General features: G+C 48.3%; 1 protein-coding gene across 1 annotated transcript in view; it reads right to left on the bottom strand.

Annotated features, from left to right (window-relative positions):
• Positions 1 to 26,168, bottom strand: part of WNT11 (Wnt family member 11) — a 62,121-nt gene that overhangs the window by 15,408 nt on the left and 20,545 nt on the right. Inside the window, exons 4-6 of the mRNA XM_083610057.1 lie at positions 7,106 to 7,341; positions 4,031 to 4,308; positions 1,224 to 1,516 (exon numbers count right to left, since the gene is read on the bottom strand). Of these exons, the coding sequence (XP_083466183.1) occupies positions 1,224 to 1,516; positions 4,031 to 4,308; positions 7,106 to 7,341 (807 nt within the window). The remainder of the gene's footprint in view (positions 1 to 1,223; positions 1,517 to 4,030; positions 4,309 to 7,105; positions 7,342 to 26,168) is intronic.

The following is a 26,168-nucleotide window of genomic DNA, read 5'->3' as shown; positions in this document are numbered from 1 at the left end:
GCTGACCTCCAGCCTTGGTCAGAGCAACGTGGCTCACGGGGAACTATCCGTGGTGCTGAAACTACTGGGCAGCAGGTGCTGAAACCTTTGTGTACCCGGCGCAGAACTTTGGACTGATCCAGCAGGACTCTTCTGGATGCACATACAGACCAGACACTCAACACCCACACGTTTGGACAGGCAGGTGCCCACGCTCACTCACATCCGTTCAGATCCCCCACACTTCTGCCAATCAGCAGAGAAGTGAGGCGGGTTCTCCCCATCACAGTGCTGCAATTGGATGGGGAAAGCAGGAGAAGGGAAGACCTCTTCATACATTTAAAGGCCACTGCATGAAAGTCTTGGCAAACAGAAAGGTGCCCTCCTTCCCTGAGCTCCAAGACTTTCTTCCAAAGGCACAACGGAAGAAAGTGTCCTTTCTAGAGGTAAGAAGAGGTTCCTTGCTTGGGGGACTAAAGCTGTTTTGGACACCCAAGCATACCTCAAACCACTAACAAGAATCCCATGGATGAAGAACAAGCAGAAAATATGTTATTATTGTTATTTTAAGAAGACTAAAACTTTTTTTTAAAGAAACACTTGGGGACTGGATGCCACCTGCAGACTGCTGATTCTAAGGATGTGCAATACATTTCTGAATGAGTCAGACTCCATTGAGTCCTGGCTCCGAAGCCCAATGGATTTGCAAAACACAGACCCTTGAATCAACCACTGGCCTGCAGGGTTTTCTGGGCACTGGCACCAAGTCTTGTTTCCTGAGTATTTACTGCAGAAAGAAGATTTTAACGACTTAGGCTTAGTGGTGGTGATTTGGAGGGAACTACTAAGTTAAACTACAGAGCCTAGGACTTGCCGATCAGAAGGTCGGCGGTTCGAATCCCTGCGACGGGGTGAGCTCCCGTTGCTCGGTCCCTGCTCCTGCCAACCTAGCAGTTCGAAAGCACGTCAAAGTGCAAGTAGATAAATAAATAAATAGGTACTGCTCCAGCAGGAAGGTAAACAGCGTTTCCGTGCGCTGCTCTCGTTCACCAGAAGCAGCTTAGTCATGCTGGCCACATGACCCGGAAGCTGTACACCGGCTCCCTCAGTCAATAAAGCGAGATGAGCACCGCAACCCCAGAGTCAGCCATGACTGGACCTAATGGTCAGGGGTACCCTTTACCCTTTACCCTTTACTAAGCGAGAGGAGGATGAAGAACAGGTTCCACCTGGAGAGCATTTACCTGTCCTGAGTCCCGTGCGATCCCACTTTCTCGTTCTTCATGCAGAAATCAGGCGAGCTTTGCAAATAAACCAGCTCCGTCTCCTTTACCGGGCGGATGTCAAGATCCTTGGGGACTAGATGCTTGCGGGTGCCCATAGGCCGATGCACCACCTTTGTAGCTGAAAGGTATTTGTTTTTTAAATCCAGGGCAATATCTCTCAGTTCCTGAAGCCCCCTCCAGCAGGTCTTGATCGAGCAGGAACCAGATACTCCATGGCATTTGCATTTCATCTCCAGAGAAGCTTTCAGGGCCTGTAGAAAGAGCAGCACAGGGATTTTGAAGTGACTTTTCCCTTTTGCTCAAATGCTCACCATCATCCCCCAACTGTTGCCGCCCCTCCCAGGGAAAGGCTGAAAGGAATAAATGTCCTCACTGTTTTACAATCAAGGCTGTGTGTCTTGGGCACGTGAATGAAACTCGTTTGTATATACTGTATTTTTTGCTCTATAAGACTCACTTTTTCCCTCCTAAAAAGTAAGGGGAAATGTGTGTGCGTCTTATGGAGCGAATGCAGGTTGCGCAGCTATACCAGAAGCCAGAACATCAAGAGGGATTGCTGCTTTCGCTGCGCAGTGATCCCTCTTGGTGTTCTGACTTCTGGGATTCAGAATATTTTTTTTCTTGTTTTCCTCCTCCAAAAACTAGGTGCGTCTTATGGTCTGGTGCGTCTTATGGAGCGAAAAATACGGTAATTTACATAGGTCTGGGGAAGCATTTCAATTCCGCCCCTGTTTCTCTCTCTTTGCCCCTTGACTCGACCTCCCTGCCCCACTCTGCCATCTTGCCCCACTGCCGCAATTTAGATTGTAAGCTCACAGGGGCAAGGACCCACCATTTTTGCTTATGCTACTCTGTTACACCATGAAACAATTCACCCTGCTTTTGCTCCTCGTGAGAAGGCGTACACAGAAACGCATCTCTGAGTCGTGGTGGAGGATGTGGCTCAAACAAACCCATTTACAACTGGAGCTATTTCTTTCTTTTATAATAATAATAATAATAATAATAATAATAATAATAATATACAGAAATGGAACTCAGAGGCATGAAAAGTCACTCCATCTGGAATCTACCAGCCAAAGAGGTTGCTTCATATCATGCCACAGTGAGGATAACCTCAGTAAGGAGTTGACATGCCCACTCAGGTAAAATGTAAAGGTAAACCCTGGACGGTTAAATCCAGTCAAAGGCAACTATGGGGTTGGGGCGCTCATCTCTGTTTGTCCAAAGACAGCTTTCCGGGTCATGTGGCCAGCATGACTAAACCGCTTCTGGTGCAACGGAACACCGTGATGGAAACCAGAGCACACCGGAAATTCCATTTTCCTTCCCGCCACAGCGGTACCTATTTATCTACTTGCACTGGCGTGCTTTCGAACTGCTGGGTTGGCAGGAGCTGGGACAGAGCACCACCAAGATTCGAACCGCCAACCTTCTGATTGGCAAGCCCAAGAGGCTCAGTGGTTTAGACCACAGCGTCCCACTCAACCAATGGGTAAAATCCCTGGAAATTTTGGTTGCAGTTTTGAATGGGCTTCTGCACTTTTAGAATTCATTTGCAGAAATCTTCTACTTTTAGATTCACTTCTCCACCTGTTTTTGTCCATGCAGCTGCCTCTGAAAGTGAGCAGCCAACCACATCAACTGGTTGCAAAAGGATAGTTAGCTTAGCAAGCAAGAGCTACGCAGCCTCCGTTTGTAAGCTGCAAGCCTAAACATCTCCATTCAGGAGTAAAAGTCCTATTGATTTGGGTTAGGGTAGGCAAACTCAGCCAGGCATTTTTGCTTGCTGAGCAAGGGCGGTGGGAGCCAGACCAAAACAGAAGGCTTAGTGGAAACTGGAAAAAAGAATGAATGGCAAGCCATAACATGGATATGCAAGGGAATAACTGAAACATTAAAAGGGACGCGGGTGGCACTGTGGGTTGAACCACAGAGCCTAGGACTTGCCAATCAGAAGGTTGGCGGTTCGAATCCCCGCGACGGGGTGAGCTCCCGTTGCTCAGTCCCTGCTCCTGCCAACCTAGCAGTTCAAAAGCACGTCAAAGTGCAAGTAGATAAACAGGTACCGCTCTGGCGGGAAGGTAAACGGCGTTTCCGTGCGCTGCTCTGGTTCGCCAGAAGCAGCTTAGTCATGCTGGCCACGACCCGGAAGCTGTATGCTGGCTCCCTCAGCCAATAAAGCAAGATGAGCACTGCAACCCCAGAGTCGGTCACGACTGGACCTAATGGTCAGGGGTCCCTTTACCTTTACCTTTAACTGAAACATTAATGGGCACAGAGCAGAGAATGGATGGACTCTCCCAGAAACGCCAAAGGTTTGGGACTCAATGAGACCATCAAACCGACTAGCATTGGCTCTCCAGGGTCTCAAACAGGGACCCTGAAGATGACAAGGATTGAACCTGGTGCCTGTGCTGAACCACAGGCATGCAGGGTAAGAATTTGGGGAGAGGGCCTTCTCGGTGGAAGCCAGAGAACTGGCCAATATCTCCCTCCAGGAACTCTGCCACGAGTGACCGCAGGAGAAAACATACTGGTGCAATGGGTCTCCTGCTGAGTTTCCCTTAATGGTACCCACAGTCTGCCAGCTTGAAGATTCCAGCTCCATTTGCTTCTTGGCAGGGTGATGGCCCAGCCCAAAGCTCTCCCTTTGTACACAGGTTCAGCCCAATTGCTGGTTGAATCTGTACCGGCTTCCAACCCTTTTGTTAACCCCGGACGGCGATTGCATAATGAGAACATCTCTTTTCGGAATTGGTTACCTGTCTCCCTACTTCACTGTTGTGCAGATGCATCAGCTTATTGGCTTGTGATCCTGATTTTTTCATCTTCATGGGAGCATCTGAAAATTTGGACCCCATGACAAGACCATAGTTGAGGTTGTCAGCACATCCTCCCCAGCGATACCCAGGTCCAGGTGTCTCACCTGGGATGGGACCACAGGAGCAGCCAGGGAGGTCCCCGGTGGTGCAGGCTCTGGCGATGGTGTGGCTGATGGCTGCGGCGGAGAGGGCGTACACAAAGGCCGACTCCCTCGTGCCTGCGGAGACAGAAAGGTTGATAGGAATACATTTCCACTGGATTTTCAGTCGGGTAGAAAACAAACGGGGGAGGGAAACATGGCTCAATGAATAGGAAATCTCAGAAGCTCTCGTGATAATCAAGCTGTCAACCTCTAAAGGTCATCGCTTCTCATCTAGCAAGTACTGTCAGGTGCCAAAAACACCTGCCAGGAACCACCCAAATCTGTAAAATGTCCAATATTAAATAAAATACCCAATACAGTCATACGTTGAATGTGCTTCAGGTTGAGCGCTTTCAGGTTGCGCTCTGCGGCAACCCGGAAGTAACGGAGCGCGTTACTTCCAGGTTTCGCCACTCGCGCATGCACAGACGCTCAAAATGACGTCACACGCATGTGCGGAAGAGGCAAAACGTGACCCGTTCATGCAGGATGCAAACGGAGCTCCGGAACGGATCCTGTTCGCATCCCGAGGTACCACTGTACAGAAATCACAGATATCACCGGATGCCAAATGTAGGCACTGAATATTCACTGAAAATAGAGCCAGAATATTCACATATTCTTATTTTCTGTATTATTATTATTATTATTATTATTATTATACTGCCCTATACCCGCAAGTCTCAAGGCCGTTTTGGGAACTCACTGCAGCTCGATAGCAAACTATATGCAATCAAGGTATAGTTGAAGGGACCTTGAGGATCATCTAGCTCAACCCCTTGCAATGCAGGAATATGCAGCTGTCCCATATGGAAATCCAACCTGCAACCTTGGCCTTATCAGCACTAAGCTCTGACCAGCGGAGCTATTCATCTAACTAAGAATGAGAGAACCAGCCCTATCATTAGGCAGAGTGAGGTCATTGCCTCAGGTGGCAGACACAGGAGGGCAGGCCCCTCCAAACTGTTCCCCCACCTGTGCCCCCTGGCGACGGAAACGCCATTTACCTTCCCACCAGAGTGGTACCTATTTATCTACTTGCACTTTGACGTGCTTTCAAACTTCTAGGTTGGCAGGAGCAGGGACTGAGCAACGGGAGCTCACCCCGTTGTGGGGATTGAAACCACCGACCTTCTGATCGGCAAGTCCTAGGCTCTGTGGTTTAACCCACAGCGCCTCCTGCGTCCCTTGCCGTAGGCCTGTTACGTACCCACTAAACCAGCCAGCTGTCCTCAGGTGTCCTTGGGGACTGTATTCTGTTGCCAGTGTGGAAGTAAGATTAAACTGCCAGTCCACTCCATTTCCATACATGGGGGGGGAGGCATCAACTTGCCATTTAAGAACACAGAGAACTGCTTTATAATGAATCAGGCCATTGCTCTCCAAAGTTTGAGGCAGGGGACATTCCAAACCCTACCTGTAGATGCCGAGGATTAAATCGGGGACCTTCTGCATACAAAGCAGGTTTGGTACCCATAGAGATGCATCCAGTCTGTGTTCAGTAAAATGCCTTGGGATGGCCCTACATATCAGATATGTGAATAATAATAATTAATAATAATAATAATAATAATAATAATAATAATAATAATAATAATAATTTATTTATATCCCACCCTCCCCAGCCGAAACCGGGCTCAGAGCGGCTAACAACAGTAAAAGTGACACAGTTTACATAAAATCACAATCAATTAATTGAAATACCTTCGAAAATCAATTCATTCCAAAATCAATTCAGAATCAAATTAATGGCAACCAATGGGCTAGAGTTTTATGAGGATTACCAAAGGAAGGGGTCAGACTGTGCCTTGGCCAAAGGCCTGGTAGAACAGCTCTGCCTTGCAGGCCCCGCAGAAAGATGTCAAGTCCCACAGGGCCCTAGTCTCTTGGGACAGAGCGTTCCACCAGATCGGGGCCATGGCCGAAAAAGCCCTGGCTCTGGTTGAGGCCAGCCTAACCTCCCTGTGGCCTGGGATGTCCAAGATGTTTTTGTTTGAAGACCGTAAGGTCCTCCGTGGGACATACCAGGAGAGGCGGTCCCGTAGGTACGAGGGTCCTAGGCCATATAGGGCTTTAAAGGTTAAAACCAGCAGCTTGAACCTGATCCTGTACTCTACTGGGAGCCAGTGCAGCTGGTATAGCACCGGGTGAATGTGATCCCGTAGCGAGGACCCCGTAAGGAGTCTCACCACGGCATTCTGCACCTGCTGGAGTTTCTGGGTCAGCCTCAAGGGCAGCCCCACATAGAGTGAGTTACAATAATCAAGTCTGGAGGTGACCGTCATGTGGATCACAGTGGCGAGGTCAGGGGGAGAGAGGTAAGAATCTCAGAACATAGGGTGCTGCCTTATAATGAGCCGGACCATTGACTCAATACTGCTGCACTGATCGTTCCCAGCCCCACCTGTAAGCTCCAGGGATTGAAGAAGGGATGTTTTGCATGCAGGTTCTCTGCCTTTGAGCTACAGCCAGTCTGCATAATCGAGGCACTAAATGTGTGTTATGCAAATAGCACCCTTTTAAAGGTAAAGGTAAAGGGACCCCTGACCATTAGGTCTAGTCATGGCCAACTCTGGGGTTGCGGCGCTCATCTCACTTTACTGGCTGAGGGAGCCGGCGTGCAGCTTCCAGCTCATGTGGCCAGCAGGACTAAGCCGCTTCTAGCAAACCAGAGCAGCGCATGGAAATGCCGTTTACCTTCCCGCCAGAGCGGTACCTATTTATCTACTTGCACTGGTGTGCTTTCAAACTGCTAGGTTGGCAGAAGCAGGGACCGAGCAACGGGAGCTCACCCCGTCACGGGGATTCGAACCGCCAACCTTCTGATCGGCAAGTCCTAGGCTCTGTGGTTTAACTCACAGCGCCACCTTACCTCTCTCCAAATCCAGGAGGTAGTTGGGCGCCAGCTCGATGGAGGAGCAATTCCACCGCATGTCGGAGAACGTCTTGCGGCACGTCTTGATCACCTCCCGCGCGGCCTGGATGATGGTTTGCATCAGCTCCAGGTTGCTCCGACACAGCTGGACTTGCGAAACCACCAGCCCTTCCAGCTGCTTGCAGTGCTGCGTCTGGTTCAGGGCTAGAACCGAGGGAGTCTTGAACAAGGCTCTGGGAAGGCGAAGAAAGAAACACACCCGGCCGTCACCATTAGCAATTTTGGCAATCCTCAAAAGTCCCAGAGAAGGAGACTTGGCGCTCCTAGAACCCTGACAGGCGTCCCCATTCGATCCGGCTTTAATGAATTTCATAACCAAGCGCACAGCATCTCGCGGTTGACGGAAACCAGTTCCCAGCTTGCAGCACTCTTCCCCGTTCCCCTAATCCCTATCTGAAAACATCCTAAGTAGTTTGTGCAGCCGTAAGGCTGGACTGAAGTGAACAGTCTCATTCTGTGTTTGTTCTCAGAAGCAGCTCCCCGTTGCCAGAGATTTCACGTCCCCACTGGACACAGATCTTTGATTGATTTGCTGTCAACGTCCTCGAGTCTCATGCCCGCTATTTAATCCTATCAACAGAGGTGATCCCCATGACTTTCCCAATGATGTTGTGACACTAAGGTAAAGGGGAAGAACCCCTGGACAGTTAAGTCCCATTCGACTATGGGGTGCAGCGCTCATCTCGCTTTTCAGGCCGAGGGAGCTGGCTCTCGAATCTACGGGACCGCTTCTCCTGGTCTGCCCCGCAGAGGACCTTAAGGTATATGAATAACCATAGTTTAGAGGTCCCGGGCCCTAAGGAAGTCAGACTATCCTCCACCAGGGCCAGGGCCTTTTCAGTGATGGCTCCAACCTGGTGGAATGCTCTGTCCCATGAGACTAGGGCCCTTCAGGATTTAACCTCCTTCCGTCAGGCCTGTAAGACAGAGCTATTCCGCCTGGCCTTTAATTTGAATTCAGCCTGATCTTTTATTTCCCTTCTCTTTCCTCTCCCTCCCCTTGTATGAAGATCACCCGCTCTGAGACCCCACAGCTAATTCTCCCCTGGCCTCCTCGCTGGCCCAAGTAGGACCAATTCAGCCAGCTAGCCCTGTGGACTATCTAATTGATTTTTGAATTTTATTGTTATTCATGTTTTTATACTGTATTTTATGCTGCTTTTATAATTAAGTGTTTTAAAGTGTTTTAAATTTGTTGTTAGCCACCCTGAGCCTGGTTTTTGAACTGGGAAGGGCGAGGATACAAATAAATTATTATTATTATTATTATTATTATTATTATTATTATTATTATTATTATTATTTGTCCACAGACAGCTTTCTGGGTCATGTGGCCAGCAGGACTAAACCTCTTCTGACACATGGGACACTGTAACAAGTGCCAGAGCGCACGGAAACACCGTTTACCTTCCCACCACAGAGGTACCTATTTATCTACTTGCACTGGTGTGCTTTCGAGCTGCTAGGTTGGCAGGAGCTGGGACAGAGCAACGGGAGCTCACTCTGTCACACTAATTTGAATTGCTGGCTTTCCGATCGGCAAGCCCAAGAGGCTCAGTGGTCCAGCTCAGAGGCCCAGTTCTGAAGGCCTTCTGGTGGTTCCCTCCCTGTGAGAAATGAGGTTACAGGGAACCAGGCAGAGGGCCTTCTCAGTAGTGGCACCTGCCCTGTGGAACACCCTCCCACCGGATGTCAAGGAAATAAGCAGCTATCTGACTTTTAGAAGATATCTGAAGGCAGCCCTGTTTAGGGAAGTTTTTAATGACTGATGTTTGAATGTGTTGGAAGCTGCCCAGAGTGGCTGGGGAAACCCAGTCAGATGGGCAGGGTATAAGTAATAAATTGTTGTTGTTGTTGTTGTTTGAACCCTGGATTTCCTGGCACCAGACTTTTCACTGCTAACCCACACAGCTGTCGGGAGATTCAGTCATTCACTCATAAGGTACAGGTAAAGGGACCCCTGACTATTAGGTCCAGTCATGACTGACTCTGGGGTTGCGGCACTCATCTCGCTTTATTGGCCGAGGGAGCCGGCGTACAGCTTCCGGGTCATGTGGCCAGCATGACTAAGCCGCTTCTGGCGAACCAGAGCAGCGCACAGAAACACCGTTTACCTTCCCACTGGAGCGGTACCTACTTATCTACTTGCACTTTGACGTGCTTTCAAACTGCTAGGTTGGCAGGAGCTGGGACCGAGCAATGGGAGCTCACCCTGTTGTGGGGATTTGAACCGCCGACCTTCTGATCAGCAAGTCCTAGGCTCTGTGGTTTAGCCCACAGCGCCACCCGCGTCCCTCATTCACTCATACATTACTCTTAAAAGCTGCACTGCTTTTGAGTGAAAGTGGAGGCGGAATGCCTAGACAATAATAAAAAAATGGGAAGGGTTGCTAGAGAGACAGGTAAAAACTCGCTTCGTGGAGCACAAAAGGCCCACAGTTGACCATGTTGCTGCCGAGAAGACGGTGTTTTGTCTCCATGTTGCAGTTGGAAATCTGAGGGGTAAACGGAAGAGAAGCGGACATTTTGGAAAGGATTGTATCCCAGCCACCCAGCCAGGTCAGGCTGAAACACAAAGAGCTACTTCCCGTGCAGCTTCTATCATCTAGCTGGCGTGGCCGTAAACCGTTCTCCTTTTGCTCATAAAAAGTCTTTTACGGCTCACAGCTGGAGAATGACCCTCTCAGCAGTTCGGTGATGGCCACGGCTCGAAAGGAAGGTCCACCTCTAGCTGCGCTAAAATGACACCTGCGCCTCGCCTCAGTTTCTCAGTGTGCCATCTTGAGACCCTGAGGTGAATACCCTCTGGTCGCTAATGGACACGTTTTATGGGTGTGATTTATTCCCTGCCACTGGCAAATGGCTACTTCGCCGGCTCTCTTAAAGACCTGGATTAGAGGCAGGCTTGGAACCAGATGCTTTGATCAGTGGAACCCTTATCCGGAGCCGCCTCTGAGGAGTTTGAACCCGCTCCATGTGAGGCTTTTACCTCAGCAATGGGCTTAGCCATTAGTCACCACCCACCCCTTCAAAGCCTTCTCCGGCTCTGAACTTTGAAAGTTTGGTTTGGCAAATGGGGCGGCCGAGACTGCCAGATCTGACTGAAAAGCAAGGGGAAAGGAAACTCTCCAGAATGTTCTGGAAGCGCATGTAAGGATGGGAAGGGGACTTTGATGCCCACAAAGCTGCTGACGGGATGTAGCCTGGGCCTATCCTTCCGTGCTTTTTTTTTTAAACTGTTTTAACTGTTTAGCTGTTTCTAATTTATCTGTAAGCCTCCTTGAGTCCCTGTCAGGAGCAGAGCCAGGATAACAACAACAAGAAGAAGCAGTATTTTTAATACCGCTTTTCAATACTAATTTTACAGAGCCGTTTACAGCATAAGAACATGATAATGCGACTATTTAAGCCAATAAAATAAAATGACAGGAGGGGCTGATTAAAAATTAGGTTCAGTCAGGTAGAAGTTTATCAGAAAGCTGTCTCGAAAGCTAGACAAATTGGGTCCTCCCTTAAAGAGGGCATGTGTTGCGGTGAGACCTGGCAACCTAACCCTGTGTTGTGGGTACGTTTGGATAGCCACAACACCCAGTTGGTAGGTCCCTTGAAGCTGGGTACAATCAGGCCAATGGGACGCAGTCCAGACGGTTCGAGGGACCTATTTATGCCCATGCATGTGACCCAGAGCTTCCTCTTTCGGCGCGTGCATTTGGAACACCCGCCCACCTTTCCCTACTTTTAGGGCTTTGCGCTTGACCTTGCTATGTCATTGTGTGTCATCTGTCATTGGAACAGGGGCACGGCAGGAATTTCCCCCACTTGGCTGATTGGCTGTTGTCATTTGGGTTTCGCCTGCCACATAGCAAATCATCACAACTTGTAAGGTTCAGGGGATAGGGATGGGAGAATGCTCTCGCCATCCCTATGTGAAGGGTATTCCGTTAAAGAAATCCAGGGACTCGATGGTTTGGTCAAGCCCTGTGAGGGGGTTGTGCCCGTGCCGGAGTCCAGGGGGGCATTTGGGTGGCGGAGATAGCCTGTTCCCAGCTTTCCGCTTATCCAGGTGTTCACCCTTGGCTGACCTATGCTGGAACCCTGGGTCAGCGCTACCTGCATGGCTGGGAGCTAGTCGAACCAGAGCCTATGCAACCAGTCACTTTCTGTAATCAATAAAGTTGTGGCCTAAATTCTGCCAAAAACCAAAATTTGAGTCTTGTCTGAATTTATTTAAGGGGGAGGTTTAAAGGTCTAAACACGCAAAACTTATCCGTTTTTATCAGCTTTTGGTATGGGGTGAGGAGTAAACCTCAGGGGTGGAGGAGAGGTTCCACATTTGGGGCGTGAGTGCTGAGAAGTGGGTCAGGGTCGCCAATGGGGCACTCGTGGGCTCGCATCCATCTGAAGAGGCCTGGGTTGATGTCAACATCCGAGACTAGACTTTATTTCACCCAGGCCAAAGACTCAGTTTGGCATACACACCCCAATGCACATTTGTGTACACACACACAGAGACTGGAAACTTCAATGCCGCCCCCCTGGGGGGGGGGACCGGCTAACCTCCACATAGCTATGGACCTGCCCTCTCCCCCCTTCCGAAATTAACGTAAGAACATAAGAGGAGCCTGCTGATTCAGGCCAGTGGCCCATCTAATCCAGAATCCTGTTCTCACAGTGGCCAACCAGATGCCCCAATAGGAAAACCACAAGCAGAACTTGAACCCAAGATCCCTCTCCCCTTCTGTGTTTATCCAGACCCTTCAAGTGTCCCTATTTTCCAGGGACCTCCCTGCTTTAGAGAAGCTGTCCCAGTTTCTGATTTGATCCCCTAATGTCCCACTTTTCCTTATTTTCATTGGAGAAATGTTGGAGGGTGTGGACTTAACCAACCCCTGAGCCATCTGTGTGGGATGTGAAACACAAGAGCAGTCAAGTACAACATTCCTAGAGTGAACATGTTTACACATGGGGAGGAATGTTTGTCCAGCCAGCAGGTAAACTTCCTGTTTCCTTCTGGGCTGGGACAGACTTCCTCTGCATGTGACTAGAGGTGGGCATGGCCTCACCTGTGCAGGTAATGACAAAAGCACAGGGCAGGGCAGCCATCTCTCTCCCTTTTGACTACATACATCAAAGAAGCAACATCTGCTTAGCCAAAGATGCTCTCTTGGCAAGAGAGGACAAAGGGACTGTCTTCTTATGAGATAGTTTTGAAGTGTATGTTACTTTTCTAAGCTAAGTCTGCCTTCTGGGATCCGATTGTGAACAGAATGTGAGTGAGTAAACTCTTTTTATACTTTTATAGAAGACTGTGTCATGTCTTATCTTTTAAGAGGGAATAAGGGGAAAATACCAGAACAGTTATTATACAGGCTTTGGCGAGCCTGAGCAAATGCATCCGCTGCAAGTTTAAAAAGGGGAATGTTACTTTGCTAAATTGTGAACTTATTAACACAAGTTGGAAAGGCTATAATCAATATATCCTCTCCTGCATCCCTGAACATTCCCACAATCTGAAGGCAATCCTGTATAGGGAAGGTTTTCTTTTAATGTTTTATTATTGTTTTATATATGTTGGGAGTGGCTGGGGCAACCCAGTGAGGTGTATGGGGTATAAATGGTAAAATATCATTATGGAATATGACGTCCCTATTTTCATTGGAGAAATGTTGGAGGGTATGGGTTTCTGGCTGTTCTGACCCAAAAAAAATCAGCTCAGGTATGTGTGTGGGTAGAAGAAAGGGCAGATCATTCAATCAGGTAGGCAGAAATGTTCTAGCTCTGTGTTGAATTCCTCCCTAAATTGTGTGTTTGTGTGCCACATGGACAAATGTACGATAGACCATGTCCTGGTCTGGAGAAAGAAAAAACATTTGTGCAGAACAGCATACTACAAATGGTGGCATTTAACACTCTCAAGCATTCTGTGAAAGGAGCTTATAAACTGGCAACTGTTTTCATCAGCGAAACACTTTAAAGAGCACTTGGTTATAACTTTTGTGTGTTAAAACTTTAATAGGACGGTGAATTCCGGTAGAGTAAGGGAGGATTTGTGAGACGGCGGAAAGTGAGACATTTCAAAATGTGGAATCAAAGAGAGGAATTCGGTTAACTCTTAGGCGGGGCTGTTTCTCATAGAGCCAGTCACACTCTAAAGAGCCGACCGTGACGGATAAATATAGTTTCTGATCGTCTTTCACGTTTGAACCTCTTGCATTAAAGCTTCGTAATTGGAAACATCTCTGTGGGTGAATGGGGAGAGAGGCAGAAAAATTACGAGTGTTCTGGCTGGTGTTTCTTAGAGCACAACACGGCGTTTGGTGGAACTCAACACAGAAACGGCCGATCTGCCTTATGCCTTGGCCCTGCAGCCTGCATATTGTTTTCAACTTCTCCCACCACCTCTGAAGTACCCGGTTCTGTTTTCAAGATGAGCTGACGCATTAGGGAACCCTCCACTGTTATTTTTCTGGGATAATAAGTTTGTACAGATATGGGGCCAGAGAATCAAAATGGAGAGGTAGAATCATAGAATCATAGAGTTGGAAGAGACCACAAGGGCCATCGAGTCCAACCCCCTGCCAAGCAGGAAACACCATCAGAGCACTCCTGACATATGGTTGTCAAGCCTCTGCTTAAAGACCTCCAAAGAAGGAGACTCCACCACACTCCTTGGCAGCAAATTCCACTGTCGAACAGCTCTTACTGTCAGGAAGTTCTTCCTAATGTTTAGGTGGAATCTTCTTTCTTGTAGTTTGGATCCATTGCTCCGTGTCCGCTTCTCTGGAGCAGCAGAAAACAACCTTTCTCCCTCCTCTATGTGACATCCTTTTATATATTTGGACATGGCTATCACATCACCCCTTAACCTCCTCTTCTCCAGGCTAAACATGCCCAGCTCCCTTAGCCCTTCCTCATAAGGCATTGTTTCCAGGCCTTTGACCATTTTGGTTGCCCTCCTCTGGACACGTTCCAGTTTGTCAGTGTCCTTCTTGAACTGTGGTGCCCAGAACTGGACACAGTACTCCAGGTGAGGTCTGACCAGAGCAGAATACAGTGGCACTATTACTTCCCTTGATCTAGATGCTATACTCCTATTGATGCAGCCCAGAATTGCATTGGCTTTTTTAGCTGCCGCATCACACTGTTGGCTCATGTCAAGTTTGTGGTCAACCAAGACTCCTAGATCCTTTTCACATGTACTGCTCTCAAGCCAGGTGTCACCCATCTTGTATTTGTGCCTCTCATTTTTTTTGCCCAAGTGCAATACTTTACATTTCTCCCTGTTAAAATTCATCTTGTTTGTTTTGGCCCAGTTCTCTAATCTGTCAAGGTCGTTTTGAAGTGTGATCCTGTCCTCTGGGGTGTTAGCCACCCCTCCCAGTTTGGTGTCATCTGCAAATTTGATCAGGATGCCCTTGAGTCCATCATCCAAGTCGCTGATAAAGATGTTGAATAAATAAGCTAGGAACTGAACATACCAAGGGCAGAATTTCCTTCTAGTGGCCAGGTTGTTCTGATGCTCGATATCTTTTAGACGTTGACCAATTAGACTGTTTGCTTTAGTGGGGCCCATAGTGAGTAGGTGTTGTGGGGACAGGCCACAAGAGTGAAGTTTTTGATAAGATGGTTTTAAGCCAGGCACTTTTATGGGAGTCTTGAAGTACTAGGGATAGTAAACCAGGGGGGATTTGAGTTTATTTCTGGTTTTGTGCATCATCATGGCTAGCAGTCTCAGTGGCTGTGTCCTGACTCCCAGTGTCTGGGGTGTATGTCTTTGAACATTAGTTGGTGGGAATCAAACATGGGGAGAAAGTCGTTGCACTCAGATCCTGTTTGTAGGAGGAGTTTGGATTTGATATCCTGCTTTATCACTACCCGAAGGAGTCTCAAAGCGGCTAACAATCTCCTTTCCCTTCCTCCCCCACAGCAAACACTCTGTGAGGTGAGTGGGGCTGAGAGACTTCAAAGAAGTGTGACTGGCCCAAGGTCACCCAGCAGCTGCATGTGGAGGAGCGGAGACGCGAACCCGGTTCCCCAGATTATGAGTCTATCGCTCTTAATCACTACACCACACTGGCTCTCTGTTTGTAGGCTTAAGAACAAAAGAAGAGCCCGCTGGATCAGGCCAATGGCCCATCTAGTCCAGAATCCTGTTCTCACCGAGCCAACCAGGTACAAAGCAGATATTACGCTGCTAAGTTACAGCAACCATTCACTTGGATATGTGTTATGTAGGGATCTCAGTTTGGGCAATCAACTTCCAACCTCCAGGGGTTTCCTGGTTATAAAAGTGGAAGTCATGGAGAAATTCAGAGAAGTTTTCAAATCGGAAGACAAGCGAACTAATACCAGTTTACTGGAAGAAGCAAAGATCACCCGTGTTGAGGCAATGATTTGCACGCAAAGCAGATGTTCTGCCACTGAGCAGAACACTGAGCAGAGCTCTTCCCTGACCTGGGCTTGCAGGCTTGTACCGAGGGCCAGATTTAGCTTTCATGAGGCCCTAAGCTACTGAAGGTAATGGGGCCCTTTATATGTCCAGCTGTCCTTTGTCAACAACAAACGGTCACTGTTTTTTGTGTTGAATAAATGCTATATGGTAATTTATGGACCTAATAGGTATCTCAAGCCATTTGCACATGTTGCAGTGCAGCCAGTCCATGCAGAATGGAGGCACCCTATATATAGAAAGGAGCAAACCAGTGATATTTTAGGGAGCAGGCTAGCAGGTGGGGCCCATTCCTTACATCATAGGAGCCTACACAACACAAAACACTCTTGCTGTATGTAGGTTTTATTTTATTTGTTTTTATTTTATACAGTCATACCTCAGGTTAAATATGCTTCGAGTTGAGCACGTTCAAGTTGTGCTCCTCAGCAACCCGGAAGTAACGGAGCGCCTTACTTCCGGGTTTCGCCGCTTGCGCATGCGCAGACGCTCAAAATGACGTCACCCGCATGCGCAGAAGCGGCGAAAAGCGACGCGCGTGCGCAGACGTGCCGTCCCTAGTTACGTTTACCTCTAGATGCGAACTGGGCTCCGGAATGGATCCTGTTCGTATCTAGAGGTACCACTGTACTTTGGAAATGTACATCCAGTTTTTCCCCTCTAATTTTTTTAGGGGCCCCCAAGAGAGTGGGGCCCTAAGCGATAGCTTGTTTAGCTTATATGTAAATCCGGCACTGCTTGTACCCTCCTATTAGGTGAAATTTCCTGAGCTACAGTTCTCCCTGCCTGAGATCTTGAACAGAGCTGGGGTTTTTTTTATTCTTCTCTTTCTAAAAAAAAAAGTTATTACCACTCTTCAGCCCTTCCCCTGATAATATAAACAAGTGTCAAATCCGATTTATACCGAGTTGATGAGGCTTTCAAATAGTGTTAGGGATACTGTCAGAAAAGCATAAGCCTGATTGCCACAGACTCCCAGTCCAGGCGCATATTGCGGGGTTTGTCAGCTTACGTAATTGGCTTGGGCAGGCTGAACACATTCACTCAGAAGTAGGAATAAGGTATAGCAGGTAACATGGTAACAGACCTTCTCTAGCTCTTTGAGTCTCTAATCCTCTGGAGAGAATTTTCCTGACTCTAGAAAACTGGAGGCTCCGGTTGCATAAATAAGCGTTGAACTACATACTAAGGATTATCACGCGGTGCAACCTTTCCAGGGACAGTGAAGCATCATCATTGGCCAGGTCAAAGATTTGTAGGCTCCCAAATGTCTCTAGCGAAGGGGACAGAGTAGCTTCCTGGCTCTAAGCCGGATGCTGATGCTCCAGGGACAGTCCTGGATTTACAGAAGCCATCCCAGTTTCTCACTTGATCCCAGAATGTCCCACTTTTCCTTAGGACGGCCCTATTTTCATCAGAGAAATGTTGGATGGTATGGAGTTATGCGACCCCCGAGCCAATAACTATACAGTGGTACTTCAAGTTGCAGATGCTTCAGGTTACAGACTCCGCTAACCCAGAAATAGTACCTCGGGTTAAGAACTTTGCTTCAGGATGAGAACAGAAATCGCGGCGGCAGCAGGAGGCCCCATTAGCTAAAGTGGTACCTCAGGTTAAGAACAGTTTCAGGTTAAGAATGGACCTCCAGAACGAATTAAGTTCTTAACCCGAGGTACCACTGTACAACCTTTAAAAGACGTCTGAAGGCAGGCCTGTCTAGGGAAGTTTTTAATGTTTTTATATATATATGTTGGAAGCCACCCAGAGTGGCTGGGGCTAGTCCAGTCAGATGGGAGGGGTATAAATAAAATAAAATAAAATAAAATAAAATAAAATAAAATAAAATAAAATAAAATAAAATAAAATAAAATAAAATAAAATAAAATAAAATTGTACCTGCTCTTCACCTTAAGGTCCCAAGGCAGGTTAAAACAATAGAACATACAATTATTCATTTTTTTTAATTAGATCATTACCATTCTAAAACAGAATGGTATAAATTGGGTATAAGCCCAAAAGGTGGGTCCCACAAAGCCTTAACTGCCAACGGCCAGGGCAAAGAGATGCAGCTTCAGCATAGGATGTACTATGCGGATGCTAGAAGCAGCTCTGTAGGGCGAGAGCCCCATAGTTCAGGGGCTGCCGCAGAGAAATCTCCATCCCAGGCTGCCATTCCCTGCACTTTTGAGAGTGGTGGAACTATCAGGAGAGCTTAGCGTCCAAGAAGGTTGGTGGGAGCGGAGATGGACTTTCAGATATTTTGAGCCTAAGTTATTGGAGCTTTAAGAGACTCAAGGCAGGAGGTGGTAAGAGAGGTGAGCTGCAAGGTAGAGGCTCAAAGGCATGGGTAGGCAAACTAAGGCCTGGGGACCGGATCCAGCCCTTCTAAATCCGGCCCACAGACGGTCCGGGAATCAGCGTGTTTTTACATGAGTAGAATTTGTGTTTTTATTTAAAATGCATCTCTGGGTTATTTGTGGGCCATAGGAATTAATTCTCCCCACCCAAAAAAAATATAGTTTGCCCCCCCCCACAAGGTCTGAGGGACAGTGGACCAGGCCCCCTGCTGAAAATGTTTGCTGACCCCTGCTCAAAGGCACTTAGTTCAACAACAGCCTTCCTTGGAGCACGTTGCTCACTGGGATCTCTCCATGGTGCTGAAATAACCAACCAGCCTTGCTCCATGGGATCCTGTGTGGAACTAAAACAGGATGGCTGTGATAATGCTCCATCATGTATATAATGATAATCATCTTGTTTACATCTTGCAAAACTAATGCATACTAGCCTAGGAAAGGCTGGAAAGGCTGATCGCCGAATAATTGATGCTTTTGAATTCTGGTGCTGGAGGAGACTCTTGAGAGTCCCATGGACTGCAAGAAGATCAAACCGATCCATTCTTAAGGAAACCAGCCCTGAGTGCTCACGGGAAGGACAGGTCCTGAAGCTGAGGCTCCAATACTTTGGCCACCTCATGAGAAGAGAAGACTCCCTGGAAAAGACCCTGATGTTGGGAAAGATGGAGGGCAGAAGGAGAAGGGGACGACAGAGGACGAGATGGTTGGACAGTGTTCTCGAAGCTACCAGCATGAGTTTGACCAAACTGCGGGAGGCAGTGGAAGACAGGAGGGCCTGGCGTGTTCTGGTCCAGGGGGTCCCGAAGAGTCAGACACGACTAAATAACTAAACAACAACAGCCTAGGAATCCCTCTCATTTTGGAATGATTGAACCAGATGGAGATGATTTAATTCAATTTCCAAGCATTTTGAAACAAATGCATTGAGGAATGAAAGGGAATGATTTTCCTTATTTCCACTATATCATAGGAACATACAAAGAGTGTGTTGGAGAAGGCTAATTCCCCATCTAGTCCAGCATCCTCTTCTCACAGTGGCCAACCAGATACCCATTATGATGCATGAGGGGGTGAGGGTAAATAGAAGTGGAACACACACACCCCTGGTCCCTCAAGAATGTCCCAGGATGATGTAACCTCTGGGACATTCTGGTTTTTAAACTGGTAGCTACCAGAAAGATCTGCCAAAGCAAACTGCGCTGGCAGTGGCGATGCAAGGAGGGGAGGACACACAGGGAAACAATTGCAAGCTAACAAAACAAATTGAAGTGCGACAACTGAATAATGAAACAAATGTGATTATAACAAAGACAAACATAAGAAGGATTGGAGAACAAAACAAGTGCGGCAATGAAATTAAAAATGTATTGTTTTGCATCCCTAACGGCCAACGCGCTAACTATCCACAGGCAGAGTATTTCATCGACTTCCAACATTTCACAGGCCAAATCAGGAACACACACTTGTCATCATGCCTTAGAGCTTACAGCCAAGGGTCATTGCCCAAACTTCACACACACACACACACACACAGAGAGAGAGAGAGAGAGAGAGAGAGAGAGAGAGAGAGAGAGAAAGAGAGAGCGGTACACATGCACCACAATTCATGTGTCAGTAACCTCATGATTAGACTACTGCAATGTGCTGGTAGTTGAGTAGTACACCTGGTCATTTGACATCACACTTCTGCTAAGGCAGGGATGTCCAGCAGGTCGATCAGGATCGAGTGGTCCGGACCTCCGGAACGAATTAAATACTTAACCCGAGGTACCACTGTATTTCTCTCAACAACATGACTTTCCTCCCTCCCTTACAAAAGCTTAATAAGTTTGACTTGAAACTCTCCTCCTCAAAAATGGAACTTTCCTCCCTTAAAAAAGCCCTCAAAAGGGGTAGATCACTGCCAGTTTTTTACAGTGGTACCTCGGGTTAAGTACCTAATTCATTCCGGAGGTCCGTTCTTAACCTGAAACTGTTCTTAACCTGAAGCACCACTTTAGCTAATGGGGCCTCCCACTGCCACCGCGCAGCCGGAGCGCGATTTCTGTTCTTATCCTGAAGCATAGTTCTTAACCCAAGGTAATATTTCTGGGTTAGCGGAGTCTGTAACCTGAAGTGTATGTAACCCAAGGTACCACTGTATTCTGTGAATAGATAGTAGTCTCTTGGGAATGGGACATCCCTGTACTAAGGGAACTGCACAAGCAACCAATGAGCTATCAGGCTATGTTCAAGGTTTTGTTGTAACCTATGAGGCTCAGCAGGGACACGAGTGGTGCTGTGGGTTAAATCACTGAGCCTAGGACTTGCCAATCAGAAGGTCGGCGGTTCGAATCCCCGCGACGGGGTGAGCTCCTGTTGCTCAGTCCCTGCTCCTGCCAACCTAGCAGTTCGAAAGCACATCAAAGTGCAAGTAGATAAATAGGTACCGCTCTGGTGGGAAGGTAAACAGCGCTTCCGTGTGCTGCTCTGGTTTCGCCAGAAGCGGCTTAGTCACATGACCCGGAAGCTGTACACCGGCTCCCTTGGCCAATAAAGCGAGATGAGCGCCGCAACCCCAGAGTCGTCCACGACTGGACCTAATGGTCAGGGGTCCCTTTACCTTTACCTATGAGCTCAGCACCAGGTTGCCGGAAGGATCACCTGGATATACCTGGATCATCTGGGAAAATGACACCACACCTTACAGAGTGTCTCAAGGAGGCCCAAGTTGGCCTTTTCCACCATGGCCCCTGAACTCTGAAAAGCCGTTCCTTTTGCCATTAAGGAAGCGTCAGCCATCAGCTGCTTCAGATGTTCTGTAAAGGCACTTCAAATGAATGCCTTGCCCTCAAGAGGGAGGCTGCCTGTCGCCTCTCTGCATGAAGAACTCTTAGTTTTGTATTGGATTGCAACTTTTGTGGCTTGCCCTGCAGAGGGAGGCTGCCCGTCGCCTCTCTGCATGAAGAACTCTTAGTTTTGTATTGGATTGCAGCTTTTGTGGCTTGCCCTGCAGAGGGAGGCTGCCCGTCGCAGCTTTTGTCTTCTGGGCGCAGCTTTCCCAGGGCAACCATTTAGCGTGGGGAGAGGAAGAGAAATGCCTGGGAAGCAATTGCCAGCTCCCCCAGGAGCCCGGCATTCAGAGAAGCCAAAAAGACTGTGGGTTAGCCAACCCAAACTGAAATGTGCGAACAAGGCCTGAGTCAACAATATGTGTCGTCCCACTCTCACTCTCTCCTTGACACGCGGCTGAGATTTTTCAGCAGGAAAATATCAGAAGAGCAGCCAGCCTTTAACAAACAACGACGATGTTTGCCCGCTGGACGAGAAAGAAAGGGAAGCAATTGGATGCCCTCGCCTTGTTGACGCGCAGAGCAAGACAATGATCTTTGCGCAACGAGCCAGCGCTGCAGGCTTCCCACCCCATTACTCAGGAGTAAGCTCACCGGAGGCAGCAGAGCTCGATCGGGAGTGCAGCGACCCAGAGACTGCAGGCTAAACAAGGCAAATATAAAATATTACGTGCCGCCGAATGAGGCTCAGCCAACTCCTCTCTGGGCATTGGCAGGCACTGCTCTGTTGAATTCAAATAGGAAACCCGCCTTGAAGTTCATGCCAGCTGCGAGAGTTTGGCTCGGCGAGCGCACAGGGAGGCCAGCATGTTCGGGGACATTTCTCAGCTTTTGTTTGGTGCGGTCAGCCCCAAAGGCCGTGTGAAGCTGCCTCCCACTGGGTCAGATCATTGGCCCATCTGTGCAACATCCCTCCATGGTCTCAGAGAGATCTGCTATCTGGGATCCCTGATTGTTTGGACCCCACCAAATCCAGGGATCCTGGTCAGGGAATTTTTTTTTAGTGTTTGACGCTGCATTGTTTTTTGTTGGGAGCTGCCTAGAGCGGCTGGGGCAACCCAGTCAGATGGGCAGCATATTATTATTATTATTATTACTACAGTGGTACCTCTAGTTGTGGACACGATCCGTTCTGGGGTGCTGTTTGCACCCTGAAAAGTCCACAACTAGAGTGGTGCTTCTGTGCAAGTGCGGAGCACGATAGAGTGCTTCTGCGCATGTGCAAAGCGTGCAGAATGCTTCTGCGCATGCACACGCGGCAAAACCCGGAAATATACACTTCTGGGTTTGCCGTGTTTGCAACCCAAAAAGCCGCAACGTGAACCAAACGCAACAAGAGGTATGATATTATTATTATTATTATTATTATTATGCAAAGTTGTCCTAAAGTAAGTGAGATTAGTGGTTCATCCAGGCCAGTTTTTGCTTTCTCGGACTAGCAAACGTTCTCCAAGGCCTGAGGAAGAGCGAGATTCCTGGCTGCAGTGTTGTTTCTCAGTGAGTGAGATTCCTGTTCCACCCACATATCAAAAGGGAGTGTGGTGTAGTGGTTAGAGCTTCAGACTAGGACCTGGGAAACCAGGGGTTGAAGCTCACTTGGGCTAGTCCCTGCTTCCTAATCTGACCTCCCTCACAGGGTTGTTGTGAGGATAATACATGGGGGCGGAGAACCACGAACACCACCTTTAGATCACTGAAGGAAAAGGCGGCATATAAAAGCAACAGATCAATAAACCAATAAAAATTTGCCAGGACACCACTGCCCAAAATACCATGGGCATTACTCTTAAAAATAAGACCATGGCCACAACAGAAATCTGCTGGTAGGAGATATGTATTTTTCACCTTTTTTCCTTTAAATTTCCCCTAACTTGGTACCAGTTAATGTTTTTTAATAAGGATACCCTTCGTGTCCAAACTGCCAGCAGCTCCCCCTAGTGGACATCTTTAAAAAGCCATTTCCCAACTCCTCGTAATCTATTTCTTTCACGTACCCAGCAGACATTACAGAACTGGGGGCCTGATCCCAGACATGCAAATTCCAGTGGTGTTATTCCCCAAATAAGGCTCTGGAAGGTCTGCAGCTGGAGAGTAAGATCAAATCAGAAGATATTCCTTTCACGCTCTCTTACTTGCCCCCCCCCCGCCCTAATAGTTTATTCAAGTTGGCATCCCTGCCTGCCCACAGTTTGGGCTCCCCTACCAGTTCTGCGGGTATGCGCTGTGGGTTAAACCACAGAGCCTAGGGCTTGCCGATCAGAAGGTCGGCGGTTTGAATCCCCGCGACGGGGTGAGCTCCCATTGCTCGGTCCCTGCTCCTGCCAACCTAGCAGTTCGAAAGCACGTTAAAGTGCAAGTAGATAAATAGGTACCGCTCTGGCGGGAAGGTAAACGGCGTTTCCATGCACTGCTCTGGTTTGCCAGAAGCGGCTTAGTCATGCTGGCCACATGACCCGGAAGCTGTACGCCGGCTCCCTCGGCCAATAAAGCGAGATGAGCGCCGCAACCCCAGAGTCGGCCATGACTGGATTTAATGGTCAGGGGTCCCCTTTACCTTTACCTTATAGCTATTGTGAAGATGATACCTTCACCCCAGTATGGCTCCCCTTCATCACATACACAGCCCAACAAGACGACGACAAGAATCCACCAACAGCATATGAATCAATATGGCTAACCTGATTCCAAAACACCCACCCACCCCACTCACACACGAAAACAAAGTTCAACACAGCCAACCACAAACAAGCCCTAGGCCAACCCCAATTTCTCTCACCACCAAAGGAACACAAGTGAATAGCAAAGAGAACCTGCACAAACGACACTGACACAAAACCCCACATGTACATTAAGCAAAATAGAAACATCGCCTCCCGACCCCACCCCCACGCACAATGGCCCCCTCTACCTCTTCTCCCCTTTTTTCTTCCTATAGGTAAAGGGACCCCTGACCATTAGGTCCAGTCGTGGCCGACTCTGGGGTTGCGGCGCTCATCTCGCTTTATTGGCCGAGGGAGCCGGCGTACAGCTTCCGGGTCATGTGGCCAGCATGACTAAACCGCTTCTGGCGAACTAGGGCAGTGCGCGGAAATAGCATTTACCTTCCCGCTGGAGCGGTACCTATTTATCTACTTGCAGTGGCATGCTTTTGAACTGCTAGGTTGGCAGGAGCTGGGACCGAGCAATGGGAGCTCACCCCATCGCGGGGATTCAAACCGCCGACCTTTTGTTCAGCAAGTCCTAGGATCTGTGATTTAACCCTTCTTCCTAATGTAACCCTAATGTCTCAACAAATGGAAAATGTAACTTGAAAAAAGAGACATTGCGCATACCTTTGTAAACCAAGAAAACTTTAATAAAATATTTTTTTAAAAAAATCATGGCTATTGTTATCACTATGGTTCTTTAGACTGAGAGGTGATGCGATAGCTATCTTCAGATACTGGAAGGGAACAGATGCAGAGAATCATAGCATTATAGAGGTGGGAGGGACCCGAGGGTCATCTAGTCCAACCCTCTACAATGCAGGAATCTCAGCTAAAGCATCCAAGAGAAATGGCCATCCAACCTCTGCTTAAAAACTTCAAATGAATGAGAATCCACCACCTCTAGTGGGAGTCTGCTCCACTGTCTAACAGCTCTTACTGTCAGAAAGTTATTCCTGATGTTTAGTCAGAATCTCCTGTGTTGTAAAACTTGAAGCCATGGGTTCGAGTCCTACCTTCCAGAGCAGGAGAAAACAAGCTTGCTCCCTCTTCCATGTGACAGCCCTTGAGATCAATATCTACTCTTTTCCAAGCTCTCTTCTAAGCTAAACATCCCCAGCTCCTTCAACCATTCCTCATCAGGCTTGGTTTCCGGACCCTTGGTCATCTTAAGACTCCCTCAAGAGCTTCTGGGCTCTCCTTCCTTGAAGGTTTTCAGGCAGAAGTTGGACGGCCATCTGTCATGGGTGCCTTAGTTTAGATGCCTGCATTTCAGGGGGTCAGACTAGAAGACCCAGCTCTACAATTCTGGGGTTCAACTTCCTACAAGCTGCTTTGAGGATGAATACAGAGAAACTAGGACTAGGACTTGAGAAGAAGAAGAAGAAGAAGAAGAAGAAGAAGAGGAGGAGGAGGAGGAGGAGTTTGGATTTGATATCCCGCCTTTCACTGCCCTTCAGGAGTCTCAAAGCGGCTAACAATCTCCTTTCCCTTCCTCCCCCACAACAAACACTCTGTGAGGTGAGTGGGGCTGAGAGACTTCAGAGAAGTATGACTGGCCCAAGGTCACCCAGCAGCTGCATGTGGAGGAGCGGAGACACGAACCCGGTTCCCCAGATTACATGACTACCGCTCTTAACCACTACACCACACTGGCACTACACTCACTGCTGGAAGGAGGGAGAAATGGAAAATCTGGAGTGAGGAAGAGAAATGGAATGGAGCCACTGGAATCTTGAGCAGCTGCGTTCCACATGCCAACATTTCGGCTGCGTACGACACCAAACCGTTAAATCACCATTTGAAGCACATGACTCCCGTGCCCTGCGAGAATCCTGGGAGCTGTAGTTTAACCCACAAAGAGCTACTATCCCCAGCACCCTTAAGCAAGCTACAGTTCCCAATATTCTTTTGGGAGGGAGTTCTGTTCTTTCAATGGGCTGTAAACGCCTGGATGAGCTGAAGAGTCCCACATGCGGGTGCTACGATGTCTGATCTCACAACGAATTTCGCTCTTTCCATTTTAACGCAGCAGACACTCAAAAAGGCATGTGGCAGCTGTTTCCATCTGGCTAGGGAGCATGATCCTGGCATGTGGCAGCCGTGTGTGCTGGAGGAAACTCTTGAGTCCCATGGACTGCAAGAAGATCAAACCTCTCCATTCTGAAGGAAATCAGCCCTGAGTGCTCACTGGAAGGACAGATCCTGAAGCTGAGGCTCCAGTACTTTGGCCGCCTCATGAGAAGAGAAGACTCCCTGGAAAAGACCCTGATGTTGGGAAAGATGGAGGGCACAAGGAGAAGGGGACCACAGAGGACGAGATGGTTGGACAGTGTTCTCGAAGCAACCAACGTGAGTTTGTCCAAACTGCGGGAGGCAGTGGAAGACAGGAGTGCCTGGCGTGCTCTGGTCCAGCGGGTCACGAAGAGTCGGACACGACTAAACAACAACAACAAGTTATGAGCAAGACGTGCCTCCCCTTTCCAAGCCAAGCCTGCGATTTAACTCTCAGCAATCCCAGGGAAAGGGATGGCTTGGAATATTAGAATTGCAGAGTTGGAAGGGGCCTCAAGGGTCATCTAGTCCAACCCCCCCGCAATGCAGGAATCTTTTGCCCAACGTGGGGCTCAAACCAAAGTCCCTGAGATTCAGAGTCTC

This window comes from Podarcis filfolensis, assembly GCF_964270895.1.
Source record: "Podarcis filfolensis genome assembly, chromosome: 4".
In the NCBI taxonomy this organism is placed as follows: Eukaryota; Metazoa; Chordata; class Lepidosauria; order Squamata; family Lacertidae; genus Podarcis; species Podarcis filfolensis.
The sequence above is the reverse complement of the archived record's forward strand: the minus strand, read 5'-3'. Positions and strand labels throughout refer to the sequence as shown.